Source organism: Lacerta agilis, chromosome 8 (assembly GCF_009819535.1).
Source record: "Lacerta agilis isolate rLacAgi1 chromosome 8, rLacAgi1.pri, whole genome shotgun sequence".
NCBI lineage: Eukaryota > Metazoa > Chordata > Lepidosauria > Squamata > Lacertidae > Lacerta > Lacerta agilis.
In genome coordinates this window covers 31,066,546-31,088,712 of record NC_046319.1, presented here as the reverse complement: position 1 = coordinate 31,088,712, position 22,167 = coordinate 31,066,546, and the positions used below count along the sequence as shown (strand labels likewise).

General features: G+C 43.2%; 1 protein-coding gene across 5 annotated transcripts; it reads right to left on the bottom strand.

The window, feature by feature from the left end:
* Positions 1-829: 829 nt before the first annotated feature.
* AKTIP (AKT interacting protein) lies at positions 830-21,727 on the bottom strand. 5 transcript variants are annotated; one of them, XM_033156774.1, is made up of 11 exons: positions 21,603-21,727; positions 13,542-13,659; positions 12,709-12,914; positions 9,594-9,658; positions 9,408-9,508; positions 6,578-6,666; positions 6,382-6,480; positions 5,584-5,691; positions 3,972-4,032; positions 2,704-2,865; positions 1,821-1,924 (listed from the first exon to the last, which is right to left on the bottom strand). In XM_033156774.1, exons 2-10 carry the CDS (start codon positions 13,581-13,583, stop codon positions 2,719-2,721), a joined length of 918 nt encoding a protein of 305 aa, XP_033012665.1. In that variant the 5' UTR covers positions 13,584-13,659; positions 21,603-21,727; the 3' UTR covers positions 1,821-1,924; positions 2,704-2,718. The 5 variants fall into 5 exon arrangements, with proteins under 5 accessions (XP_033012667.1, XP_033012668.1, XP_033012665.1 ...); XM_033156773.1 differs by having other exon boundaries at positions 1,824-1,921; XM_033156775.1 differs by lacking the exon at positions 21,603-21,727 and adding an exon at positions 21,316-21,436 and having other exon boundaries at positions 1,824-1,921.
* Positions 21,728-22,167: the final 440 nt, after the last annotated feature.

Below are 22,167 nucleotides of genomic sequence, written 5' to 3'. Positions count from 1 at the left end.
TACCAAATAGTGAATATGAAAGATGTATAGTACACAAAGGCATCTCTATACATACAAAGTGGAATCACCCTAAACAAGGGGTAGGCAACCTAAGGCCCAGATGCAGCCCATCGCCTTCTCAATCCAGCCTGCGGATGGTCCAGGAATCAGTGTGTTTTTACATGAGTAGAATGTGTCCCTTTATTTAAAATGCATCTCTGGGTTATTTGTGGGTCTTAGGAATTCTTTCTTTTTTTCAAAATATAGTCTGGCCCACCACATGGTCTTAGGGACGGTGGACCGGCCCATGGCTGAAAAAAGTTGCTGACCCCTGCCCTAAACATTCATGACTTTTGAAGTGGTGTTTCTATAACAGGCTTATTAGGCTAGGCCCTTTAGGGATACAGTCGTACCTCAGTTTGCGTACTTTTTGGGTTACGAACTCTGCTAACCTGGAAGCGCAACCCGACACGCGAGCAATTTGCGCATTGACAGAACGAATTGTTCGGGTTACGTACTGTAACCTGGAATGGATTAAGTACGTAACCGGGGGTACAACTGTATTTTTTTATTTTAAAAAAAAATCACTGCTGCAAAAACAAACTTACCTTTTTCTTTAAGTAGACCAGTAATCTGTCACCAACGAACTGCTGTCTCAGGCTGTACCCCTGCAGGTATGAGCCTCCGTATACAACACATTTGCATGCTTGGTCATGCTAGAAGCCGAGTCTTGGGACAACCTATGTTTAGTAACCATAGTGACTAGACCAAAATTTTAAGGAGGCCTTTCTATCTAATTCTGAAGTTGATGAACTGAAACATCTCCAAGGAACAAGAGTGACAAGATACATTTTACCATGATTGGTCTTTTATTTTAAGATGCCACTTTAACACATTAGTCATGTCAGTCTCCAATCTAGCTCTCCTTACAGATTTTATTAAATCAACAAATGTGCACAATGAAGAGCACAGATTTTTCTTCTAGTGGTAAAAAGCTCAATGCTCTACAATCCTGACTAATGTGCAAATTAAGGCTGCCTCTAACATTACTTTGACACATCTTAAGGCCACTGGTATAAGATGCCTGCAAACCGCATGAAGAAAAAGGGTTATACATATATTTCTTGACAATCCTTTGAGATTTGCTAGTTGCATCTGTTTAACTTTTCTACTATATGATGCTTACAGGCAATTGGGTTGTAGGTCTAAAGATTGTTGAACAAGTTATGTTATAAGCAGCCTGTAGTGACAATATCTATTTGGGGGAGGAAGGAAAATTAGATACACATCATACATGCCAATCTCAGCCTCACTGCCCCTAAAAGGGCTAGAAGGAATCAGAACCAACTATTTACAAATTTCATATCCTATTGTATTTACAATAGAAACCAATGCATTTAAAAGTTTTAAATATAGTATTTTACTCTGCTATATTAGTTTACATAAACACAGATTACCTCTGGAAAGTATTTTTCCCACCTGCTCTTTACATTTAAAAAAAAACTACCCCTGGAAGGAAAATTTTAAGAGCTTTTAAAAATAACCCAATGAAGAACCTCAGATATTAGACCCCTGAGGCTTTCATTACCCACCAGGGTGGACTTCACTAACTGGAGTCCAGCCTTGTTAAGAGCAACTTCCAACCTGCAGTTAAAACATATGTAAAATACCAAGAGTCCGAGCAATCCCATTGAGCAGGTTTACTTGAGTCATTGCTACCATTTAACTCTTTACTAATCCAAGTCAAGAAGGAAAGCCACTGCTTTGCTGTTTGGCTCTCCATTACATTCCCTCTTCCTGCAGAAAGTGTTGAGTGCTTTGTCATTCACAGGAACTAAGTAGGTAGAGTCTTTTCCTCTTTGCTGAAAGGCTGAACCGAGCCAGGCTTCACCCATGACAGGCCAGACACCTGCATGCTTTTGCACTGTTGATCCTCTGCCTTCTTCTAGGAAGAAGAAAGAGTGCCATTAAGATGAACTCAGTACTGTACTCTCAATTTAACATGAATGCCATTGTTTTGCAAGGGCTGCTTCACATCAGCCATACTTGAAAAGAAACCCCATACACACAACTGTACGTGCACACTTCTGTTTCCTCATGCACCATGTTGCTAATTCTAAAAAAGATCTTGAGGGTGTGTTGGTTCAAGGGGGGGGGGAGGCATGATTCAGCAAAAATCCCCATTCCCAGCATGTTGGCTTTGCCGGTATGTACAGGTCATGGGAATATGCCCAGTTCAGGATGTGCCTTCCTACAAAAGCAACAGGCAGGTAAGTCTCTAAAAAGAGAGACCCTTTCCCTCCTAGGCAAACCACACATCTTGGAGGGAGCTGTTTGCAAGAGCATGTGATGAAAAATGTTAAGGCTTTGACTTAAAAGTAGCAGCAGTCGGCAAACTTCCTTTGCTGCCACAGGATCAGTAGAGACAGCTCCACCTTCTCTCAAGTACATGTGAGCCACAGAGGAAGCAGCAGCAAACTGCTTCAATAATTCCCCCCCCCACTCCCCTGTTTTGATGATACGTTATTTTCATTGAATAGGGTTGGACATTGTCCAGGCCTATCATTGACCCTCCTTTGGGAGGATCCTCAATCAGAGCAAGAAAAATGCTTTAAAATAAAGTAAAAATGTAGAAGAGTGACAAACTCCCTACAGATTTCACATATCAAAAAAATCCACATGCACCTCAAACACTGCCAGGAAGAGGGCAGTCTGGACTCTTACCTGAACATGGTCTGATTATAATATGTGCATCCACCAGTCTGAATGAGTAAGTGAGTAGGGTCCAGCCTTTGAGGGTGGAAGCAGCTCTGCTGAGGGCTTTGGGAAATAAGACCTTCCCAGCCCCAGAGAGAATTCCAGAACTCTAAAGACATACATGTAACCCTAGCAATGATAAAACGAATGTTAATAACTTGACTGGTGGATGAGCCTGTTTAAGAAGATGGGGTGGTGGCAGTATGGAGAGAAACTAATTACCCAATCCTTCAGCTTTAGTCCAGATAAATTTCTGAATTCTAGCCAGCAGAAGGGCTTCTAGGTGCAGAAGGTAGCAGAAAATGTGGTTTAAAAAAAAAAAACCCAGCATAGTACCCCTTAACCAGTGCTATTTTTCTAGAAAGAGAGGTGCCGGAACTCACCATGAAAGCCTCCCTTGTTCTCTTGAAATTGCAAAAAAAAAGCCCTGCCTTTATCGCAGTAAACTTTGACACACCAACTTTCTGGGCCCAGATCAAAAATGCTACTTTAAGGAAGATGTTTATTTTTAAAAAGCTTGTTAATTTCTTCCTCATTCAGTCACTTCTACATTACCCTGTGAGATTAGCCAGCTCAGTGCTGATCCCAGGAGTTCGGGGGCCTTTGAGCAAGATGCTCCTAGAGACTCCCTCCTTACCACTTCTGTGGACACTTTCCTCTCTAAATCACAACCATATCCAAGAGAGAAGAAATATCAAAGGCTTGTGGAGGTTACTGCACTTTTGCACATGCTCCTTCTGTGTAACCAAGAAGTTAGGGGGAAATTCAGCAACAGCAAAGAGAACCAATAGAACAAGGAGACTCTAGGAGCTGGCAACGGGGCCTCTTTGAGGAACATGGGTCTTGGCAGTCACCCAACAATGCCAACCACCAACACTGAGCCAAGCCACTCTGAAGAAAGTCTTCTGGGCAATGGAGATATGTGGGAGGATTAATCTCCTTCTGGAGGAAAACCCAAACATGTCTAAAATGTTGCCACACCCCAGCCTGCCAGCTAAATACAATTACCACTTCCCTCCCAAGTGCAGGATGTATGTTGCAGGGCCAGCACAACTGGATTTACAAGACACAACTAACTCTTTAGGACTACGATACTGCCAACGTACATCTGAGATTAGGCTTTATAGAAACATTTCATTTGCATAAAACTTTTATCAGTTGTGCTTCATAGCAAATCAATATGTCTTTGTTTTCAAATCCAACTACTTGGAGCAAGCTCAATCCCTCTTACGTACCTTCTGGGTCAACATCTTCTCTCTAGCTTCATCATGTATAGCTGGATTCCAGGGTGAAAAACTGTTAATAAATATAAGAACATAAGCCTGTAACTGATCTCCAAAACTGAAATAAAATGTCTCCATAGTTTGACAGAAATTTGTTTTAAGAGACATGCAATAAGTCTGAAAGTAGTACACATGAGAATGAAAATGGCCACTTTTCCAAGTATATCTATGGGACACCACAAGTATTTGTGCTTACTTACACACTTCGCACAACAAAATTGCCAAAGTAATTATTCACTCTACAGTAGCTTTTCCCAGCCTGCTGCCCTCTATAGACATTTTGGACTACAACTCCCATACTTCCTGACCACTGACAATGCTGGCTGGGGATGACAGGAGTAGTATTAGTCTAACCATCTAGGAGGGTACCAGGTTGAGGAATGCTGCTGTACATATAATCTGTAAATTTACTTCAGCTACAAAATGTATTCTATTTATGCTAAGAGGATTAACTTAAAACAGTGTTTGAAGGTTGGGCTGCTGTGACGGTGAAGTCATCCCAACTGAAAGGTGAAGGGAAAGAGAGAACAATTTGCAAGCAAGCACAACACAAGAGACTGGAACGCACTGCAGACCCAGCAGCATTGGAGCCAGTGGCAAGGTGCAGATTTAGCCATGCAACAGAAGAGAGGGCAACATGTTGGAATGAAATAAGGTCTTAATTTTATTGATTACAGATGTTGTGTGGTATGATGTAGGCATTAGGTACGTCTCCCAAGATCAACCAGTCTGTCTGCTGGTTGATGGTAAAACGGTGTTGACTAAGGTTAAGGGTAACCCTGCAGCGTGCATCATATCCAGGCAACCTGCCAAGATCACCAATGGGCTATGGCCCATCCACTCCTGAGCAGAATATCTGGAAATAGACCGACTCCCCAGGCTCCTTTAGGAGGTTACCCATGACAGCAGAGCAGGGGGGCTCCCTGGCCACATGGACTAAGGATCCAACCAAGAAGTTGTGAGAATTGCTATGAGGTAGGCAAAACTCGTGGGCAGGCCTAATTGTTCTGCAATGAACATTCATCCCCGGCTCCAAATACATTGACTAATGTAATCCATAGCAAAGTCCAGGAAGGGTAAGCCTCCTAAAATTCAGGCAAATTGTACTCCCAGAAAAGGAGGGAGGGGAATCCAGTGCCGACTACTGCCTGGGCTCCGGCACGGCCAGCTTTATATGCCCAGGGAGTAGGTAGGAAGGGAAAAGTTCTCTTGGCTCTGCTCCCAAGCCCTACCCCCTCATAATGCCTGTGATTGGCCACACAGGTGAGTCCTTGAGAACTGGAACAGCAAGAGAAGGTGGAAGTGCCTTTTCCTGCCATGCCAAAGTCAAGGGAGGATGGGGACGCCCAGCCCCTGCCGGGGCCACAGCAGAGTTGCAACAGCCTCTCCCGGCGAGGCATGGCAGGAACAGGTATTTGTTGCTTACATGTTGCAGAAGTGAACAGGAGCACCTTAACTTTCATTTTTTTATGCACAAGTACCTTAAAAACTTTCATTTCAGAGGTGTTTTGATCTTAAGACTTTATGCTGTTCTGAGAATTACTACTGTAGTACAATTTCCTACCTAATTGCATAGGGATCCTCTATTTTTGGTGGATCAAATAAGTGACTGCTGCATAATTTCACACTGTCAACCACCTTACTCTTGAAAAGTTGAATATCCTTCTCATATCTAAGAGAGAGACCAAGACAAAAAAGACACATTAGATGAAATCAGAACAGTCTATCAATGCATGAAGAACAGAGATTTGTAATCTCTCTTTATCCACAGAGGACAACAGTGTCTTATTTTTACAGAAAGCTTTAATATCAAAAGTTGGAATAGCCACAATGCCAAGGCCCAGACAAAATGCCATTTCCACCCAACTGGCATAATTAGGCTAAACTGAGCCTCCTATTCTGCAGCAAGCCTTCTCCAACCTGGTGCCCTCCAAATGTTTTGAACTATAACCTTTATCATCTCTAGCTCTTATTTGTAGTCCAAGCTATCTGCAGGCACTAGGTTGAGGAAAGCTGCCACAGCCAATGCAAAATAGAGAAAGGCCACATACCTACAGCCGCTCAGCTATCAGGAAAGCACAAGGCTCTTTGCCCAAATGCATGATGTTAGTTACAGGGCAGGACACATTACATCACAAGTGCAGAGGAAGAGTAAATTGTCATGTACCCGCACCACACTAAAACTATCTTCCTATCCAGGTTGGCCCCTCACATATGTGTGTCTAAATGTCAGAAGCCAATTCTAGGAACATGCAGCTAAAAAACAATTCTGGAACCGATGCATATAAGAAAATCCATGACATTTGGTAATATGCAAGTACTCGTGAGAAAACCTGGAGAAGTTCTAGAAAGTTCAACTCACAGTACAGCAGCCTCAGGATTCAAAGGAATGGTTGTGTCAATCTTGTAGAAGACCCTTCGAGCATACATCAGTATTTGCCATATGTGATTATGGTTTCGCCTTTAGGAGAAGCACAAGAAAGCAACAGCAGCACCTTTAGTGAAGCACCCAGACATAACTTCTGTTCAATATTTGCATTCTAGAGCATCACACTGACCTCCACTTGGCAAATGCTCTTTTCACATCCAGTTCACCTGAGATGGGATCTACTAGTGGGTGGAAGATGGGCAGATCAAAAACCAAGCGCTGAAAGACAAAGGAGACTTTAAAACCAAGCTGATAACCAACCTTACAGATTAGCCAATGGGCTATTAACCCCTCTGCCTACTATACATGCAGAACTAACCTTTTGCATTAAAAATGCTTCCCTCTTTGGTCAGTGGAGAGATTGTTATGTAGCTCAGCCAACTGACAAACCTAGAACAATATTCTATAACATTTTGATAACATGCAGCATGAAAGGGTGCCTATTTATTATTATATGCCACCTTTCAGGGTAAAGCCTTCCCAAGGCAGCTTAAAAATTATACCTGAAGGAGCGTCTCTTCCCCCATCGTTCACTGAGGTCTTCCTCCAGGGGTCTTCTGCTGGTTCCCTCACTGCAAGAAGCAAGGTTACAGGGAACCAGGCAGAGGGCCTTCTTGGTGGTGGCGCCCTCCCTGCAGATGTCAGGGAAATAAACAACTACAGTGGTACCTCGGGTTATGAACTTAATTAGTTCCAGTAGTCCGTTCTTAACCTGAGGTGCCACTTTAGCTAATGGGGCCTCCCGCTGCCGCTGCACGATTTGTTCTCATCCTGAGGTAAAGGTTAGCGGAGTCTGTAACCTGAAGTGTTTGTTACCCTACCCGAGCGTTTGTAACCCAAGATACCACTGTATCAGGAAGTTTTTAATGTTTGATGTTTTTGTATGTTCTTATATATGCTGTGAGCCACCCAGAGTGGCTGGGAAAATCCAGCCAAATGGGCAGGGTATGAATAATAAAATTATTATTATTAATTATTATTCTTATTTAGTAGTAGTAGTAGTATTAAAAGGGGGGAAGCTTCATATGCATAGCAGGGTGGAATGTTAAGTGGAGCTGTATCCAAGCACAATGCAGGAGATATTTCTACATGTAACTAAATTCTGCAGCGGTTCCACAACTGCTTTTGAACTGCATGTTCTTAGAATTAGCCTCTGACATGCACTTAGTGTTGCTGCTTTTGATGGCTTCAGCAAATGTGGTAGGTAGCTAGAGAAAAGACAGCTCTGGGCTGGCACTGTATTAATGAATTAAAGGACATGGGTGGGCAGGGAGCAGAGATGTACCTTCAGAGAATGCAAGGCCTCAAAAGGCACAATTCTCCATGAGCACACTTAATTCCAGGTGAGAGATAAAGAGCCAGGTAAAGAGCCTGCCTCAGCTGCAACTTCTCTCCCCCTCCCCAGGCCCCTGACAAAGCGATGAATCATCTGTCCTATGTGAATGAGCCTGTAATGCTTTACTAAACTGTAGTTTAATGTTTTGTGTTAAGGTATCGGAGGAGGATTTGTATCCTGAAAGGTGTGATATAAAGGACTAAAATAAATTGACTATTGCATTGCATTTCCTGGGAAACCAGAACTAATTCTAGTTTGTACACCACTTTTCAGCTACAATTTGTTCTCAAAGCAGCTTACAATTATATCCATAGAAAGGGGCAATACAATTAGGAATTGGGGGGTGGGAGCATGCAACTGCATGGTAGTTGGTCAACAAACTATATTTTAATTTCTTGTGAATACCATTTGGCTAAGGGGTCACTTACCTAATCTAAAAGCATTTGCAATTGCCTAAAATGTGTTGCTGGTGGATCATAGGGATGTGGATTGGCTTGGCTGAGGGGTGCGGGGAGCAAGTAACTATGAGAATCAGGCTTCTTTTTATTCAGTGAAGCCCAGAAAACGTAATTACAGAACTAAGTGGAGGAAGAGCACAGAGCAACTCAGAAACAGACCGCAGTATTTTTTTTAATGCAGTGACACAGTTAAGAGACAAACTTTGTTGACCATGCACACTACTAGTAGATACCATGTTAAATATTTAAATGCCTTTTAAATTTAAGCACTGTTAATTTCTCTTTAAAGCTTAAAGTAGCCTCTACCGTTAGAAGCTTAGTGCCCACTGTGTTCTGCCAAAAGCTGCTCTGCCCATTGCCATAAAAACGTCCAAGCTTGGCTGACTCTCTTGCCTTTTGAGATCTGCCAGAGCCAACAGAGGAAACTGAAGTTGGTAAACAAGAACGTTCCGCTATTTGATCCAAGGAGTCTGATTTTAAGAGCAGATCTCCGAAAGCAATAAAAACATAACTGTGGACAGCAGATGTGGCCAGGTCATTTAACTAAGGGAACAAAGCTATGGCAGGCAGATGTTTCTACAGATAACTAAATCTCATAGCTGAATCTGAAACAATCTCACTTGCTAGGAACAGCTAAGATTTACTACCACCACAGAAGTAAGAAATTGCCCTCTGCTGACAATAAATGGAAGCTTCAGAGTTGGTGTCATATAAATAGCTAAGAATGGTTCAAATCTCTCCTGCCAAAAATGCACTAGGTGGCCTTAGGCAAAATATTATATGTATTATAGCATCCACCCCATTCTCCTTAAAAGATTTTAATACTGATTTTTAAATTGTTGTAACCTTCCCTAAGACCTTATGGTGAATGCAGAGTAAAACAAACAAACAAAACCTTAAATAATAATATCTCAGCTCTGTCACCAGCAATATGGAGATATACTGACCTACCTTAAAGGCTGCATTAATAACATATGTGAAGCACTCCTGAATGTTTTAAAAGAGCTCTATAAATGCAATGTATTTATTATGTAAGCCAGAATTGCCAGTTCCTCCATGGTCTAGCTTGCTGAGCAAAGTCCTGTCCTAGAACAGAAACATCACATGCCCCACAGCCATCTAAGTAAGTCCACAAATGATGGACATTTGAGCCTACTGACACTTACTGGGCAGTCACCATCTGGGTAGTTGTCAGGGATGTAGACTGTAAATTTAAACACACCATCCTGGTACAACCCGTGCCTTATAAATATTACTCCAAACCACACTGCAAAAGAAAAAGAAAGATGATGAGATGTAAAAATTAAATAAATAGCTTTGCTAAAGGAAGAAAAACCCAGAGATATACTTACTTAACGCTGATTGGTAAGAAGGTTGCACATAGACACCTGGCAGCTTCTGCTTCACAACCAACGTGCTGTAAGGAAACATAATCCACCTAGTTAGGTTTAAAGTGGCATACACAAACCCCTACTCAAAGGCTCTCAATTAGAGTACACAGTGAATTTCCCCATGATCTTTTTACTTAAACAGTTAAGGATGTTTCTTCCTCACCACCAAAAACGTTCAGAAGCCAGTCAGCCTACCTGCAACAGGAAGACACTGACTTGAAAGCCTCTCCCCTTCCACATGTGCACAGCCAAAGTGCACTCCAATTTATCTAGAGGAGTTGCCTGTGAATCTCAGGACTGGAGGTTTCCCCGTTGCCCTGAACCAGCAGGCAGTACAAGTCAAGGCTTTGCAAGAAGGTTCTTTCTGACATCAGAGAAGCCGAATCAATGTCAGCCACACTCAGCTCACTTGCAAGAGCAACAGAAATGCACTTTAAATATCAGGCATGCCTTTGCAAGATTTTAATAAACCAAAACAGTCAGCTATTTTATTGGCTTTAGGGACTCACTTGGACAGAGTAAAAGACTGGCACGGAAATGGGAGCAGGCATCAAGGCAGAAGCCAGCAATGAGAACAAACCATAAATGCAAGTGTGGGGAGGGGGCAGGGCTATGGTTTCTGAAGGCAGGCAATGCAGCAACCTTGATGAAGCTAAGCAGGTCTGAATCTGGTCAGCGTCTGAAAGGGAGACTGGGAATCCCCATATATGCCACATGGAGTTCTATGATAGAATGAAGGCAAGATATAAATGCAACATAGCAAGCATACTCCACAAGGCTAAAGTCAATCTCTATTTCCATCACTCAGATACACAGAGAAGCCTCCTAGTGGATGAGGCTTTTGATGTATCTGATGCATTTGGGGAGGGGTATATTGGGCAATTTAATTTCTGTCCCTGCAGATTTTATTTGTAAACAACGTGCATTTGTTTCAATCTTGTTTGATTTTGTATGTATGTTTACACCCTGTGACCTTCAAGTAAAGGGTAGATAAATAAAATTGCTTTCTAGTCCTGCCTGCGGCACATTGAATGAACCTGTAGGAACAGCAACAATGAATGCATCAGATAAGTAAAACAGAAGCTTGTCCCTTTGTGCTGTCCTTTGCTGCTGCAGACAAAAGTTCACACATGTTTGGAGGATGACTTTTGATCATTTCCCCCCATAGTTTCTGGTATACATTACATAACATGACCAGATTACAGTCCTAGGGGAAGAGATCCAAGGCTTCACTTCTGTTGAAAGACAACTGTGAAAACAAGAGAGTTGTGTTCCCAACGCCACAGCATTAATGAATGGAATTTTACCCAGCCATCCTATGACAGCAAAGCGATGGCCATGGGCGGCATTTTGCCAAGTGTGCCTCAAATAAGCTTCCATAAACAAGCTTTTCAGTAGCTGAAGCATGCAAGCCTGTTTAGTTGAACAAAGCTTGCCCACAGAACAATAATGAGCCCCGTCACCAGCTGTGCCCCCAGCAAAGCCTGAATCACAGAAAATGATTTAAACTCTGCAGCTCATAACACTCATTTTCTGTTCCTGGTTCAGTTTCTACAGCCGCATGAGGAAAGCACTCTTGTTTACTAAGCTGGCTTGTCTCCCCTTCTAAAGGCAGGCTCACAACTATAGCCACTAGACTTGGCGATATTTTCCAAGGAGATCCACATGGGAGTCATACAACTTATGAAAGGGTTCCACACATTCAGCTGTAAGCCAGCAAGGCAGAAGGCAGCCTTAATCCAACTTGCCCTTTTGCTATGTCCCAGTTTACAACAAACGTATTTACAAGAGCAAAAGCTACTACAGTACAGGATAACAAGAGTTCACACACAGTGGAAGAGAGAATCACACAGATCTGTCTGGTGCTGTCCATCTCATGTATTGAAATACACTGCTATTAACTCCATCTCTTTTTCAACAATTTTGCTAATGAACTACCAGTTATGATGTGCAGCTGGGCCAGGAAAAAGGAGACTTTGGTGACATAATACGTATATGTGAGTGCTTTGCACACAACAACATATTGTTCTCCACTGAGAGGCCCCTACTGCCAGGGGCACGTTTTGCCCTCCTTGAACTGTGTCCTACATTGTGGCTGTTGATTTAGTCCCATAGAACTGAATGAGAATCACCCAGGTAAATCCTATGTGTCATTGTGTCACTCATTTGCCTAGTCCCACTCCAGATCCCTTGGGCACAATGCAGTGTGGGGAAAAACTGGACCTAATGACTTTTTAAAAGCATCTTGCTCTAATAAAGACAGCAGGACAAACTGTTCCCCAAACCTTGAAGAATGGAAGGGAATTTGCATTCTATTAAGCAAGCACATTTGGTTACTTTGCTTCAGGTGCCTCTTCTGTTTACACAGGCTTTTTCTGACCTATAGCTCAACCTTTGGCTATTGTATATCACCGAGATGCTGACTAAGTATGTTTACACTGCTTTATTAATGCGTTACTTTCACCACCTAGATACTTTGTTTACTGTGCGGTATATTGAGTCTATAAATAAATAACTAGCCTCAAAAGATAAAGTGGTACCTCGGGTTACAGACCTAATCCGTTCCGGGGTGCCATTCGCACCCCGAAAAGTCCGTAGCCCGAGCGGCACGTTTGCGCATGTGCAAAAGCGTGGTGTTTCACTTCTGCACATGCACAACCTGCGCAGAGTGCTTCTGCGCGTGTGCGTGCAGCGAAACCCGGAAGTAAACACTTCCCGGTTTGCCGAGTCCGTAACCCGTTCGCAACCTGCAGCGAACGCAACACGAGGTACTACATATTAACAATTGGCCAATTGCAGCTCTGCACACTTTCAAGGAGCATTTGAAAACAAATATCACATAATTCCAGCTTCTCAAAGAATCCCTCTTCAGCTCCTGCACAGAAGATCAACTGCCTCACTTCACTTGCCACCAAAGTGAATGCAGCATGCAAAACCAGATAACACATTGTTTATTTTATACATTGCTTTTTGGCCTCAATAGACTATTCTAATCAAAAGTAAGCATTGATAAGGAACTCCTCTATAAAGCCCAAAATAGTGAATTTCTCAACTGAAAACACACACAAAAACATACAATTCTGCCAGGAGAGAGTATTCTAGGTAGAAAGGTCCATAGGAGGCATGTGTCCCATTTGTAGACTGCGCTGAAAGGGCGGGTGAAGCAGGCTTGGTCATTGGCACAGCATTTTTGGGAATCGAAGGCAGCTGCTTTTTTTGAGTGGTGCGTGGAGGACTGTTCTTCAGCTCGCCAACCAGAGCCTTTTCTTCTGTTTCAGATCTCTGTTAGAAAATGTAAAACATGGGGGGGGGGGGGGGTAATTGTTCCAGTTGTATCCAATGGTTAACACTCCAATTCATATTCACTAACACTCCAGTTCAGGTACTGAACTGAGGAGTTAAAAGATATCCTGCCAGTCCTAACCGTTATGATATATCCAGTTGCTTAGCTGAATTTGGCAGTTATATAAAATTGGCTACTGTCAACTATGGAACTGGTTGAGATCTGGCCACAAGTTAAGTAACACATCCAAGTCTGCTTTTAAAATGGTCCACATATATATTTGCCTCACCAGATGATCTGTTTAAACTACTACCCAAAATCTATTGTAAGCAATCCCCACTTCTGGAGAAAATGTATTGTAATCAGAAAGGTCATCCTGAGAAGGCCTGTGATTATAGTTCAACTGAAACATTAAGCTGAGCTTTCTTGCATTCAGGTTTGCTTTCTAATGGATCCCATGATGATAATTTTGAATCCACATCAGGTTTCCGATTAGCATATATTATTTAAAGATCATTTGGATACTCTTTCAGAGTATAATAAAACCTAAGGGGGAGGGGAGAGCGTCATATAGCACACATTTCATCAACTCAAAATGGGCTGCCTTGCAGTCAGCCACACCCCACCTTGCGTGTAGAACTTGTAGACATGCTCCAGAAAGGGTTCATAACGTGTATTCCAAGTAGAGGGTGGTAAATCTCCTATGCCACCCAGATAGCCAGCTTTCTGGGATTAGCTTCTGCCCTAGGGGGAAAAAAGTGAAGTTACCAATTCAGTGTCCTGTTGGTCATATTGTGATTCCACCCAAATATGAAGAGACACCCCAAACATGTTATACAACCTAAACTACTTATCAATAGTCTCTACATGCCCTCCCAATTCTCTTTCAAGATAGCAGCACGTTTTTGTGGCCACTGAACAGGTTGTTTTACCTGTGTTATTTTACTGGAGCTGAGTGAGAGGACTAGCATGGCATCTATCTTTGTGAAGCACACAAGAATATTTTGTTCAAAACGAGTAGGACCTAATCAAGTAACCTCACCTTTGTTTTCATAGACACCACCAAGTATGCAACTGCCCTTCCCAAGCTATCCAGATAAAACCCGTATAACCAAGGGCTTTTTAGCTGCTACCATGAGTCAAACCACCAGCAAAGCTCTTTCAGACAGGGTTTGTGTTTTTCTGTTACCCTCTGGCAGAGAAATGAACTTGTTGTTGCTGTTGTTGTTGTGTGCAATTTCAGCATTCAAGTTATACAATTTTGCTCAGGGTCACCCACAGATAGTTCGATTCTCAGATATATGAAGTATTAATTTATTGCACTCAGCTGGGCTTCCACAAGGCAGCACAGGGCATTACCTTAGGAAACACATATTTCCAAACCATTGTTTAGCAAGATGACAAAAATGCAGGGGCAGAGCATTTGCAAGGGCAGATCAGAGGCCACAGGAACAGGGGGTACAGCCTGCCCCCCCTTATTTCTGATTTAAGAACGTGGAAGGAGGGAGAGAGGGAGTCAAATGATGTGCAGCAGTCTGGAAAAGCAACACTGGCATTTCAGATATAGCAGGTAGGGAAGAGTTAAAGACCACCCCCTCTCACAAATGCCCCGCATCGCATTATGGTGTGGACTCAGGAACCTCGTGTTTTAATTGCAACATGTAGTTGCACCCTTAGGAAAACAAGCAGTAGAGGCCAAGTAGTGTTTTTATTGTCAGTGGGAACAACTCATGTATCATTGCATGAAACTCCTCCCTTAAGAGATTATCAAAGTAAGCTACTGTACTATGACTCACTGCAACTCAGGCTTCAAAGGCACAGTAAAAGACACAAGTGTCACCTTACTGTACATCTCTTTCTAGTCCCATCTAATAGACCCATGGTTACTTGAAGGGTTTTGGGACAAATTCATTGCACTCATTAGAAAATGAGAACGGTGTAGATGTTACCACTCTTCTAACTTCCTGCATAGTTAGCATTAGGAAAATGAGATTTCAGGAGCTGAATATAGCATGTCCTGTCATTGCTGCATGCTACTCTTCTCGTAATCTTCTGTATCTTTAATTAAGAAGTATACTTAGAAGATAAACCTATTACATCAGCACTTGGAGTTAACATTTCCTGTGTCACAGAGCTCACAGAGTGGATGAGGCCGCACATACATGAGCCAATCTTGCTGGAACTGAGTATTCTTTATGTTGTTTGAGCAAGTTGGCCCACTGTACTTATTGGTATTGATACACACCCCATGCTGAACTAAAGTTTTGTGTTGATCAACCATTAACATCATGATTTCAAGACAGTCACCAAACAACTATGGCAATTTCAGATACCCCCTTCTTAAAATATATGCTATCACTTCAGAATCTCCCAGCTGATATGCAAATGTGTTTGTATCCCATGAAGCCTTTACTACGGAAAAACTATATTCTTACCACAACAGTTCATACATGTCTAATGAAAACTCCAATATAATTTTGACTTGATCAGCTAATAGGTGTGGAACCCAGTTTCCCCATTTCCCAGTGGAAGCAGCAGCAGCAAGAGCACAGTGCTAATCCTAATCTATATATCAACACCAAGGTGAATTGTTAAAAATGTAAATGCTAAGTTATTCATAACTGATGGGGCATATATACATGTCAATCCTAAAGCTGATCTCTAAACTGAGTATGTGTCTACCAGATACATTACAGAAGGTTTTTTTGCAGAAGAACCAATTTTATCACTTCTCAACAAAATCTTTTGTTTCATAGCCCACTTTTTAAAGGAAATCTTCTACAAAAGCAGCTTGCATCAGGTTTAAAATATACATCCAAACCATTAAAAATCTACTCAAAATGCACAACCAAACATTAACAACAGAATCAATGTGAGAAAAAGGACCACAACAAAACTATCCACATTCCAATAAGCAGGTATTCTCTCTGATACCATGTTTAAAGTTCTGGAAGTTACACAGGATGTGGTCTCTAGTCTCTTCAGGAATTGAATTCCATAAGTTTAGGAACACCATTGAAAAGGTCCAGTTCAGTGTTTCTGCCAGCCTGTTTGCCTTCACTAGCAGACACTGAATGTATAGCTCAACATAAGAGCAGCAATGCAGGGGTGTAAGGCAGTCCTTCAAGTAACCCAGCCTCAGCTCACTGAGGGCTTTAAAGGTCAAAACCAGGACTTTGGACTGGGCCCAGAAATACACTGGCAACCAGTGCAACAGATACAAAAATCAGTGTCACGTGTTCTGGCCACCTGTCACCCACCAAAAACCAGGCAGTCATATTTGGTACTAGCTGAAGTTTTCAAACTTGAAAGGTGGCCCTACAAAAAGCATGTTAAAGCCATCCAATCTGGATTTAACAAGGGCAGGGATAACTGAGATGAGATCATATAAACAAATTTCTTACACACCTTGTCATGCAAAAGCACTCAACACTACAGGATCTTAAGCAGAGTAGAAATGATCACCATTCTCATACCCTGAATGTTTCCAAAATGGCTGAGAGACCAGATCTCCATGTGCTTTTACATTTTGTACTCTCATTAGTGCACCCAATCTTATCATTTTGATGCTAAACCTAGTAAGCTAATTGGCTAAATAATATCTCCCTCCCCAAAGGGACAAAATATTGTTTCAATCACTACATCCTGTTTTATGTGGCTTCATTCAACCACAAAGGCTCTGTGGTTTAAAAGATGACCTTAACTACTTCTCCCTTTCACAAAGCACTAGAACTCATGGCCATCAAGTGAAACTGAATGTTCAGGTCAGATAAAATAAACTATGCATGTGTGAAGAAGTACTAACTGTGGGACTCATTCCCACAGGAGGCAACAATGGCCACCAACTTGGATGGTTTTAAAAGAGGATTTGACAAATTTATAGAGGATAAGGCTATCAATGGCTTACTAGCCATGATAGCTTTGCTCAACCTCCTCTGTCAGAGACAGTATGCCTCTGAATATCAGGTCAGAGAGCTGTTCCACTCAGGTCCTGCTTGCGGGTTTCCCACAGGCATCAGGTTGGCCACTGCGAGAACAGGATGCTGGTCTAGATGGGCCGTTGACCTGATCCAGCAAGCTCTTCTTATGTTAACTACCATCAGTCCCAGTCAGCACCATTCCCAGTTAACACAAGTTAGCCAAGAGTATAGCTAACTTTGCATTTCTGCAAAAAGAAGGAACGCAGCTTAGGGAAATGATTTTGAGTTCAGAGTTGGCAATCCTCTGCTATACCTGTTATAAAAGAGAAAAGTCTATAACCCGACTTTAGCATCCACTGCTTTTTCTCAATCCTGGAATAAAGTATGCAATATTTCCAAGGGAATCTCAACAAGCCCCAGATATATATGCCGCTCTCAAGCTACTATCTCATGTTCTATAATATGCAACAAGTTAAATTCAGTAATATAGTCAAAGGAAGTTGACAAGCTCTTGAACACCAACACTGAACAACTTCCACTAGTGTCCTCTTATAGATTGCAGCCCTTAAACTCACGCTTGTATGTTCTTAAGCCTCAATGATTTTGAGGGAAGTTACAAGAACCCACTTAAGTTCAAGGATGGAGCAGATTTAGAATAAAAATATGGGGGGGGGGATTTCACAACCGGGCCATTCCATGAAAAATGAGCCTGATAAGAATGCTAGATGAGCGCTGGACTTTGGTGAGGAAGATTTCAAATGTGCAGTCTTACCATTTTTTTAAAGCTAAAGACAAAAGAAGTTTAGTTTATGGACCTTCTTCTCAAAAGTCCACCCACGTAGTCTTCACAGAAGTGTTCAAGTTAAAAGCTTTCTGATGATTGTCCCACCTGTGACAGCATTTTTTCCTTAATTTTGTAGTGTTAAATTTCTTAAACTTAATTTCTGATTGCATAGTTGTAACCAATAAACATTGATTTAAGCAGATATGCTGAGTTTATCATTGATTCACCTCCCAACTCAGAGTTTTTCCATAAATCAAACTTATCTCAAGCTCCATGTCCTTTTTTTGTCCCACCCGTGACAATACTTTAACATTTAATAAAATTGTCAAAAAATATCTATAAAAATAATAATAAATTAGTAAAATGTTCAGTATCTTATTAAGAACATAGTTTAAATTTTGGTTGTTAATTTTTATGTATACTTACATTGTTACACATGTGTGAATACCAAAAAACATGGTCCAAGTGTCCCACCCGTGACAATGGAATGGCCCAAGCAGTATTTACCAAGAATTTCACAAAACAATCTGTTTTGAAATTTCTACACAGGGTTTAAATCACTACTATCCCTTCAAGATCCTGCCCACCTAGCAGTTCGAAAGCACGTCAAAGTGCAAGTAGATAAATAGGTACCACTCCGACAGGAAGGAAAACGGCGTTTCCGTGTGCTGCTCTGGTTCGCCAGAAGCGGCTTAGTCATGCTGGCCACATGACCCGGAAGCTGTCTGCGGACAAACGCCAGCTCCCTAGGCCTATAGAGCGAGATGAACGCCGCAACACCAGAGTCGTCCGTAACTGGACCTAACGGTCAGAGGTACCTTTACCTTTATCCCTTCAAGAGGCAGAAATTGTTTTGTTTCTGCCACTGGATGATTAAAACAATACCAAATGAATATCCATGCTCTTTCCCTGCATGGACCACACAGCAAATTAACTGTGCACATGGTTTAAACAGACAGCTGAAGGGCAATCTCTAGCTAAGGGCACTGTGTGTTTCACAGGAGAAGGGGGACTAACAAGCACACCCAACCATGAAACCCATTGGATTTTGAACAATGCAGTCAGTATTTGCTGTTGTACAGTCTCTCTTCATTTCAGAGGGACTTGAGCAGGGCTCATAATAGATCCCAAAAAAATTAATAGCTGATTCACCAGTGTTTTCCCCTCTTTGTCCTGTATTCATGATCTACTTCTTTGTACATTTTAGCAAGTTTTATTCATGACCCACTCTATGGCTCTCCTTTCCTTTCCTCTGAGTTTATATATACTGTTTGCAAGCCATCTTCAAAGAGGCATGAGCTCACCTTATGGGTATGCAACATAAAAATAGGCTAGTTGAGAAATGGCAACAGGTTAAACTCGTCTGCCAGGTCTATTAAAATGCTGTCACACCTCCCCACCCCAGTGCCTCTTAATTATCTCTGATAGCAACCCTTCTTATATGTCAAATTCTGGATACCTATATTTGCCCACCTAATTGATTTGGTTGCAATATTCAAGGGTATGCATCAAGGCAGATGAACTCCCTACTGATGAAGAGAGGAGCAGAACTAGGTCAGATGAAGTGGTGCTGCCTTAACATTTAGTTCAACCATTTCACAGGCAGATAAACCCCAGAGAGCTGAGGGGAGAAAAGGTGAAGAGTTCAAAATAAGCCAAAAAATGGTGGGGTGAGAAAGCTTGCAGTTAAAAAACCACATACATCTTTGAGAGCAGGCTTAGTGGTAGGGATCTCTTTATTTCAACCCAGACTGTTACCAATATACTCAACTGACTTAAATTACTTACTGATTGGATGGCTAAGAACATTAGCTGGAACAAACCAGAGGTCTACCTCATCCAGCACAGCAGCCAGCCAGGTGCTTATGTGAAGCCCACACAGGTGCACCCTTGATCAGCAAGGAAACAACACAACCTCCCAAGAGGCATTCACAGAGAATTAGCACAGTACTCTTAGGAACAATAACTCCTTGTGTAAAAGACAGTCACAGAATGGGTGGCAGATACATAGCAGCACAGAATTTGAGGCTCAAATCTATCTTCACTCACCAGAAGTGAGGTTCTCCAACATAGGCCACATAAATCCAACAACATAAGTCCCTAACCCAGCTAGCTTCCTAGCTACCTTTTCTTCAACATGTTGTCTCGCCATCATTTGGAGAGCATTCCTGCAACCAGTCATATTACAACCCAGCATTCAACATAGCCTTTTTCCCTACTAACCACTAAACCAGAAATGAACTCACCATTTCTCCCTTATGGGGTGACTCTCCTAACCCTCCAGAAATAACCATTCCCCAGCAATGATGTTTACACACAACCCTTTACCTCCAATTCCTTCTCCACCTACACCTCACTGGCTGCCAGAAGCAGAGCTTCCCATCCCCAGAGGGAAACACTACTGTACTTTACTGAGACCCCTTCTACTCATGAGTCACTCACCCTATTTAACTTCCCAGAACATGCAACACCTTTTGGACCAGAACTCCTCTTGCACCTCTTACCCCACCCCTCCACCTCCATCACCCAGATGGTGGATACCTGCTCTTTTGGCTTGCAAGGAAATCCACTGGTCCATCAAGTGCTCCTCACCAACATCTTTTCCAATTCCACAAAAGAGGCACCATTCAGGTACATTTGGCTTCAAACGACTAGCCTCTTCTCACCTTCCACATTCTTTCCCTTGCTCTGAATATGTCATCTTTTGTTTTGGGCCAACCTCTCATGACTGTAAGCTTTCTTTTTGGGTGGGGAGAAGAGATGTAGAAGGTTTCACCAACTGAAGTTCAAATACTACTTTTAATAAGAGACATGTTAACAAGAGGTAAAATTTAAAAAGTATTGCATCTATTTTTTTAAAGTTAATTTTATCTCATTGAGATATAACAATTTATTTTCACCTTGTACTCTAGCATACCACTTTTAAAAGGCAAGCTTGCCTCTGTGAGCCAGGATCTTGACAAGCAAACACTTACTCACCTTCTTACCTTTCTTCCATTGTGTTAATTTTAATCACCAAGCCAGGGAAGCTTCACCTGCTGAGCCACTTGTCAAAACGGCTGGTACCTTGAATGGCCTTGCACCTTTGTACCAGCAGTATGGCAACCAAGTCCTCAACAAATGAAGCTCCCCCCCCCCCTCACAGGGAGAGAGAGACAAAAAAGAGCTTCACCCACTTTTAAAGAAAAGTGGCTTTGCTTCTGCGAGCCACCAGCCTGTCAAGCAGAAGTTCAGCAGGTGAAGCCTTCGCTCACTTAAAATGAAAGACTTTGAACTTCTGCTTGTTAAGCAACTAGCTCAAAAGGCACAGGGAAGGAAAGGGATAACATGGGTGCCTTTGCATATGTGCCTTCCAGCTAGCAAAAGTTCAGCAGGTGAAGGTCCGTCCCTCCCCCCCCCACACACACACACCTAATTTCCAATCCCCGCCTCGCTGGCAATATGGGGGGATGGAGGAGGAGGCTCTACCTGCTGGACTTCGGCTCCTCATGGTGCCGCTGGCTCAAAGTGCAGGCGCCAGGCCAGATGAACTGAGAGGCACTACGGAACCATTTCTCTCCTCCCTCATCCAAGGCAACAGCCTTGCCAGGTGAGACCCGTCATACCTGCCTCCAGAGCCCCAGACCCTCTTGGGTACCCACCTTCTTTCCCCTCCATCCCCACCCCCGTTCGCCGTCCCCTCCCCACTCAGCAGACCTTCAGCTTCGAAGGCGGAAACCCCCCGCGCCCGCCACCGCCCTCGAGCGCAGGCCGGGCTGTCAGCTCCAACAAACGCGTTCCTGAGGGAGGGGGAGGAGGACGGGCGGGGGAAAAGAAAAGTCTGGTCCTCCTCAGCCACCGTCGCAAAGGCCGCACCGGCAGCGCACATGCGCACTCTTCGCCCTCGCGCCCATCCTTCTACCGACCTCACGGCGGGCGGGCCGCGACGCCAGATAACGCAAGAGCACCCCGCCACGCGCACCCCCTGCCTTCTACCAGCTCACCGCGATCGGCTCGCCTGCCCCAGCCGCTGCTCCTCCTCCCAGCTTGCACCCATCGGGGCTAGGTACTCATCCTTTTGGCCGTGGATTTCCGGCGGAGGTTGGGCACTTTCATTGGTCCGCGCGCGGGCCAATCACAGGACAAGCCCCTCCCTGCTACCCCTACAGCCTTTTGTGACTACCATAGTAACGCCTCGACGCCCCCTTGTGAGGCGAAGTGGGATACATGTAAGAGGCGGGGCCCAGTGCGTGGATCCGGATTGGACAGCGGACCTGTCCACCTCGAGGGGAGGCGGGCGGGAAAAAGAGGTGGGTGCGTTCGGGATTGACGGTCGGGACAGCCAATTCCTGAACGCAGATTGTTTGACGGGCGCGGGAGCTGCCAATAGACAAATGTGCGACGGGAGGAGAAAGGCACTCATTGGTGAGGCAGGAGAGGGTGGGACTAGAGAGTCGTGAGGCCTGAAGTGTAGCCAAAGGGCTTGGTTCTCCTTCGCTATTCTGTTTTTCAGTACAGATTCAAGCGAATGAAAACAGCTGATCGGTTCTTTTAAATAAAGAATTAACA

What these genes read in the sequence shown, in the direction of transcription:
- AKTIP (XM_033156774.1), bottom strand. Translation starts at nt 13,583, where the DNA reads ATGAACCCTTTCTGGAGCATGTCTACAAGTTCTACACGCAAG. An exon ending in AATCCTGAGGCTGCTGTACT is followed by an intron (nt 5,692 to 6,381) that starts GTGAGTTGAACT and finishes TCTCTCTCTTAG; the next exon opens with ATATGAGAAGGATATTCAAC. An exon ending in GAGGATCCCTATGCAATTAG is followed by an intron (nt 4,033 to 5,583) that starts GTAGGAAATTGT and finishes ATTTATTAACAG; the next exon opens with TTTTTCACCCTGGAATCCAG.